The sequence below is a fragment of the Vanessa cardui genome, chromosome 11 (assembly GCF_905220365.1).
Source record: "Vanessa cardui chromosome 11, ilVanCard2.1, whole genome shotgun sequence".
Classification (NCBI taxonomy): Eukaryota; Metazoa; Arthropoda; class Insecta; order Lepidoptera; family Nymphalidae; genus Vanessa; species Vanessa cardui.
This window is the reverse complement of record NC_061133.1, coordinates 7,110,015-7,117,323: the sequence shown is the minus strand read 5'-3', so window position 1 is coordinate 7,117,323 and position 7,309 is coordinate 7,110,015. Positions and strand designations below refer to the sequence as shown.

Here is a 7,309-nt window from a genome sequence, read left to right as displayed (position 1 = left end):
GATACGTCTCAGCATCCTTGTTAAATTTAATGTCATTATAATAAGTACAGATAGAAATAGCGTAAACATGCGTATGTGTTTAGACACATATTATATGTACTTAGTCGTAAGTCTCGTTTAAGTCTTATAAATCATTAAATAGGCTTTTAAAAGTTTTGCGACATCATACAGAAATGCAGCAACAATAATTTGAAGTAAGTAGTAGTTTAGTAAGTTAAACTTTATCTATATATAATATTATTTATTATATGTGATAGGTACATATTTGTTTTCTTTTTAGATTTCATTAATGAATGACCCTTAACGTTTAATATTGTCAATATTATTTCGATTAATATCTATATCGAAATAATATTTTAAAGTAAAGCTATGTGATACATAAGTATTCAACAGTAAGTACTAAACACTTATTTTCTTATAGTATTCAGAATTTGGAAGCTATATTATATGGAAAAAAGTATTTGGATATTGTAGAACGCTCTAACGGATATTGAAAATCTTCTTTGATTAAGTTTATATTCGAATAAAGTTATTTTCGTGACGATGGTGTATGTACATCGTACATATTGTTGTTGTATACATAATGTCAGCCTGACGTTGCGCATGCGCGATACAAAAAGTGACTCAGTCCCTCTGTCAATGGCTCAATGCAGTCGCCCGCAAGCGCTCTACCTTAGTGCTCGGAATCCGCGCTTTTCTTTTAATATTTATCTTCAGTTTTTAGCAGAGGACAAATGTAAGTATGAAGGATTACTCATTACTAACATTAACAAAATATAATCCAATTAAACTTTTTATATTTTCATTACCATTCTTGTTTATATTAAATATGTTTTGTATTGAACAACGTTATCCTTGTATTTGATTTCTTTATACGGTGCTCCAACAGTTTTCGAAATAAATGAGTTTTTTGAACGTTTGAGTAATGAGATTTTTCATTATTTATAAATCATCCAAAATAATCGTGAATAACTTAAATATGTAATGCAAACATGCGTCATCGTCTAAAAACATCGCGATACTTATACTGCCATACAACATATAATGTAATCTTGTGTTAGATATGTTCTTAATCCTATTGTTGTAATTTTATATTTATTTTCATTTTTATTGAATGGTATGACGTCATAAGTAATCGTATAGTAGTCTTATTAACTTGAAATGAAATGTTTAAAAAGCGTTTATTTATTGGCGGGAGCAAGCGGCCTCGGCATACAAACCTTGCGGGCGCCAACATGTCGACCTAGACATCCGTTTTCGGAGATGAGACACCTTATTGCAAAACAGATCTCGGAGAAAATAAAATGAGAGGAGAATTTATATACATCACTTCGAATATTAACAAATTAATAAAAGAACTTCAAACCTATAATTATATACCTATTTAATTAACGAAAGTGGCATTATGAGCTTTAGTAAATATAAAATATTGAAATCAAGGTTAAATTCATGTAATTGTTGAGTTCACTAATTAGTGCATTTACTAAGAAATAATTAAAACAATATTCATTAAATTTACGTAAACTTCTTTTGTTATTTTGGTAATAAATATATTCGATATGTGTTGTTTAGCCATTCATGAATATGCTTGATAACAATTTTCTTATGATATTCCAGTGTCATTCCAACATGTCTCACAACGTCACTATCATGAGGACGACCACTATGACGACGGGGGGGAATACTATATTTTATAATTCCAACTACCTCGGTACACTACCGGGGTTGCTGAAACTCGCACAATTGGTAAGTTGCAATGCAATCAATTAAATAAACAACTAGCCTTGTGCCAATTATCATATAAGCTTTTTACTTCGACCTGTAATATTTTTTGGTGTAATATTTTCATTAGTTTTAATATTAAAGGTCTTAATATTATTTCAGTATCGATATTTCAAATGAATATTTACTTCAGTTTTAAGCTAAAGTAACTTTGAATTTAATTAAATTGGTTGTTTTAATGAGTTTAGATTTAGGATACGAATGTGTATCCTTGCGATTTTCCTTGAATTGTGTCCGAATGGTGTTAGCGTCCACATCACGTCATTGTTTTTACACGCGAGTGAGAATTGAGGCTGAGCTCAAGTGACAAACAGCCAGCGATGTTAATGTCAAAGGCGTTAATTTGTAATTTATATTTTCTTAATTGGTTATTTCGTTTATTTTTTATACATAACCATAATATGACCATTTCTGGAGCACGTCTTTTAGAGTTACCTAAGTAATTTTCCTTTTCTAATAAATTATAATATATATTATATATTACTGGAATAAGCCCGCTTTTATGAATTAATCAGTGGAATAAACTATAAGTAATATAATTTTATACTGCGACAAATAAACACGATAAGCACAGGTTATAGTTTCAATAACAAGAGTCAGTCAGGATAAAGTTAACTAAATAAAATATTTGTAAGTAATATTTATAGATATTTACGCTTCTGTTATGAGAGGAGGTACTTAAATTTTCTTATTTAGCGCGACTGCAAGCTCTCCGGCTATTTTAGAGAATCATATCGCAACATTGAGCAGGCACTGTTTATATTCGGCGAAACTAAAACCGTTTATACGATTGATCACTTTCATTTAAAACCTTTTTAGTTGAATAATCAATAAGCTTTTTTTTCTTTAATATTTGTTTTGCACTGATAACATGTATAATAAAAGTTAATACTTTAATATAATATAAAATAGAATAATTCATTTTTCTAAAAATAATATTTTTTTATTTCTCAGTTATTATGTTTTATATAGTCTTATATTTAATAAAGAAATAGTTTTTTCGTTTAATTCCCATTCCCTTTTAAAAACTGAACGAACTTTTAAAATACCTATATTAAATGCACATTCAGTTATATTAAATAAAATAAAAATACCGGTAATTGTTTAAAATGATGTTTTCTTTATCTTTTTCCAGTTGTTGGGAGCGGCGTGTGTCGGCGTAGTTGGTTATTACTTGGAACCAGGATATGTGCGCTATAATGGACAAAAGCCTGAATTGTTCTACCTACTAGTTTCGGTGACATTCCTAATCGGCACATTTTGTATACTCCTATCCTGTATAATGTCATTATCAACAGCTTCAATCATGTCCAAAACTTTATATGTAAGTTCGATATTTATATTTTTAAACCCAGTAAGCTTATTTCCATATTTGATACTATATTGCTTCCAGTTACAATTGCATTATTTAATCATCAGAGTTATGTAATTCAAAAGAAAAAAAAACCAAAGAATTGTGCAACTCTAGAACTGCTATACGGCATTTATTAATATTCTAAATTATTTTCATTCACAAAAATATACTATGAAAAGGTAAATTACGGTGAAGGAAAATAACTATAAATTATAATAAATGAATTAATTAATTTGATTGTAATTATATATTTTAAATGGTTATAATATATAATTGTAATTATATATTATAACCATTTAAAATATATATAGCTATAAATATATGTAAATATCACTTACTGTCGAAAATTCAAGGCATTGTTTAATTGTAGTTTTTGTTTATGATCACTAATTTTGGCGACAAAAGCTAAATCCAGAATTGAATGTAAGAAAAATAAGTATGCTTTACACATTGATAGAATTCGGAACGGCAATTTTTGCTAAATAATTTTACTGGTAATAACTGTTTTATTTTAGATTGTTGTCAATATTACCAAAATATATACATACATATGTTTGCATTTGTAGAAAATAATCATTACATTTAATTGTTATCAATTCCAGGAAGTGATATATCACGGCGTTGCATTTATTTTGTACTTATCGGCGGGTCTCACTCTTATGATTGAAGTTAATCATCAGAAAAGCAGCTACAGGCGCGACTTTGAACCTTATTTAGCGGCGGCGGTATGTACTTTTATTATTATTTCTAGCGAGTTTAGACTTAACAACATAACAATATGTTTATTCCGTATAGTTATTGACTTATTTGAATTGGACTAGTAGTTGAAATAAAACTAGTTTAAACGGATTTTAATCGCGTATATTAATTATTTTTAACATCCCGACGTTTCGAGCACTTTTCAGCGTTCGTGGTCACGTCTACCTTAGTTCTTAGTTTAAACTAGTTTTATTTCAATGAGTAATAATCGCGAAAATTTAAGACATCATAATGGACTAGTAGTTCTTAAGATGAGAATGTTTAACAAAATAAACATTAGCAAAATTTTGGTCTAGGTTTCAGTGAAATAATACTATATGCTAATTATAGTAAAATTTACAGTTCTAACAATTAATCCTCGGTCCTTTATTTTTCTTCCCCTAATTTAAAAGATTTCATACGACTTGTCAATATAACAAAATAGTCAATAATTGTGTCTTAAAATTTGTATATTTTACCGTAGCCTAATGTGATGTTTTCATCCATCAAACGTATTACGCAAACGACTTACAGATAAAATTTATGAGCTCTTATATTTTAATATGCCTGCATTGCCTGAGCCAAATTTGCTATAAAATAAAACTTACATCCTTAGAAGTATGAAAAATAGTTTAATTTAATAAACGCGGCGCATCCAAGTGTAGGTCACCGTCGGTATGATATCCGATTACTTCAACAATCACCGTCGAAATAAGTAATAACTATTCGTAAACCATAGGCAATCAAGCAAATGTATATATAATCTTAATTAAAATTAACTTTGTTCATGTGATCTCAATTCATAATTATTGCGGTACGAGAAACAGACATAAGCGATGGAGACATTTGTTTCATAGTATCCAGTGATAGTATATTAGAGTTCGTGTTTGTCTGCTACGTTGGCGACGTAGGATAATCAAAATATGTGAATAATAGATAAACTTTTGTTTTAATAAACATTCAATTAAAATCTACCAGAAGTTAATATGCTTCTGAGATCCTTATTGTGCAATTCTGAATGATTTGTTTTGGCGCTAAACGCGGCCCAAATAACTTTTATGTAACGAATTTGGCATAATATCTTTGAACGAAAGGCCATCTTCTGTTGTTTTAATACACATACGTTTTAATAAAATATATTAATAACCTTAATAAATTAATAACCTTATTTTTAAAATGTCCGATTTGTATTTCCCTTTTTTTTGAAGTAAAGGATAAGTGTAAATAATCAGTTTTTTTTTCATTTAGGTAATGGGGCTGGTCATGGCTGCTCTCTACTTGCTGAGTACAGTCTTGGCGAATCGTTCTTATCGCGGTTTTTAATTTTTATACATGACAAAATACAAGTGTAAATGTTTGCAGGTAGTTCCTGAATTTAATAATTGCATAAGAATATTGTAATTTTTGAGTATTTTTTACTGTTTACAAATAAGCTTAAATATGCAACTGTTGTATGTCATGCTTGCCTTTTGCTAAACGAGGAAGTAATAATATTGTTATTGTAAAACGATGGAATATTTCAAGACTATATTTTGATCTACAGTATAAGTACCGTCTTGCAAAGGCCTTAAGAGATTTTTAAGAATAAAAACTCTTCCTCTCTACAAGATTTTTATAAAGAAGTTGTTTTCATGAAAGATATTCTATTTATTTAATATTTATAAATCTGTTTGGCAAATATTACAAATATTAAATAAATAGCACATAATAATATTTTTATATTGATATTTAATGAACAGTTTCTATTTATTTATATTTTACAATTAATTTTAAAAACTAAATTGTGTCATTAAACCGTTCAAAAACAATTAGTTAACGACACAAAAAATAGGTTATACCTTTAGCAAAGCTTTAGATGTTGTTTTGTTTCACAATTAAATTATTCTAGATTGTACACAAACTTAGATTTCCTATATTAAACAGCGTATATACTTTATATTTAATCATACCATAAATCGAATATAATTTAGTATAAGTGTACCTACCGAATAATATGATTTTAACGTTTAGTATTTATAAAGTTTTTTATAGGATTTATATAAGTACCTAATGTTAAAGTTCTGAAACACGTACAAGCATTTATTTTTATATTCTGTTCCTTTTTAAAGATTTTTGGATAAACATTTTGTAAGTATGTAGTTCAGTATAAATTTTAGTTACGTTACGGTTTTGAAAAAATGAAGATATCAACAGGTCTAATAATTTCTTATTAGCATTGAGTCATTAGTAACAGTTATAGCATTCGTTGGTTTGTAGTTATTATTAGACCATTCATAACGAAAAAAAGATGTTTAATTATTACACATGTAACTTTTACATTACAACAATTAAACAAATTTATATCCTAAAAATAAATCATTTATATTAAGATTATTCTAACACAATTATTTTCCAATTATACCTGTACTGATTTTACTCAATTGGATAATATTCAAGAAATTATTTAGCAATTTTTTTTATGATGCGCTCTTTTTATATACAATAAACTGCCTTATTGTTATTTAATAAGTAGGTTAAGTTTTATGAAGTTATTTTCGTATGGTTTTGTCTAGAGGACGGAGCCAACGAAACCATAATTACCTATATCAGTGGTTCCCAAAGGTGCCTGGGCTAAGACCCATCTAACGTTAGTTCAAAAGCTCTGGACCCACCTCTAGGAAATTTAACCGTTACCGATATGGAGTTTTCAAATAATAAACAAAGTTTTAGTACAAGGTCGTCCTACACACAGGACCCTCAATATTCGCCCGCGACCCACCAGTGGGTTTATAGCCACCTATAGTTTGGGAAATCCTGACCTATATTAGTATCGCCTACTGTTAACCAGCAAATTACAAATTGAAAACTTAATTTTTGTATATATTATATTCATTATTTAAGACATATGTTTAAGCAGATGTTTTAATTTTATTTTTCAACAATCTATGTCGTCGACCAGACCGTTGTTAAACTGTGGCTGAATTTCATTTTGGAATCTGACGGAACGGCCCCTGTCCTTAATAAAAGACTAAGATATATTATAATAATGGGTAATAAAGCCTCATTACTTAATAAAATATTATTATTACTATTTATATGTTACATACTGATTTGAGTTAAATGTAATAAATAAAAAACTACACATATTTTTTTCCTTCCAGCCAAAGCTGGGCATGGAATAACAATTTGTGCTTCCTTTTGATAATGATATTTTTTATGTATCTATATAACTTTTGAAATAAAACAATCTACAGGATTATTATTTTATTTTGATATCCCGAGTTTATTATTGTCATTTAATTATGCTTGGACTTGGAGTCGAGACTATGGCGCTGTAAGATATAATAACAATCCCTTGTGTCTCTACACTAACTTACTCACCTTTCAAATCGGAACACAACAATATTGATTACTGTGTTTTGCGGTAAAACATCTGATGAGTCGATAGTACCCACG

At 28.6% G+C, this 7,309-nt stretch overlaps 1 protein-coding gene across 1 annotated transcript; it reads left to right on the top strand.

Moving 5' to 3' along the window:
* Nucleotides 1-577: 577 nt before the first annotated feature.
* Nucleotides 578-7,109, top strand: LOC124533425. Its single transcript, XM_047108671.1, has 5 exons — nt 578-736; nt 1,618-1,746; nt 2,918-3,106; nt 3,739-3,861; nt 5,123-7,109. Exons 2-5 carry the CDS (start codon nt 1,630-1,632, stop codon nt 5,195-5,197), a joined length of 504 nt encoding a protein of 167 aa, XP_046964627.1. The 5' UTR covers nt 578-736; nt 1,618-1,629; the 3' UTR covers nt 5,198-7,109.
* Nucleotides 7,110-7,309: the final 200 nt, after the last annotated feature.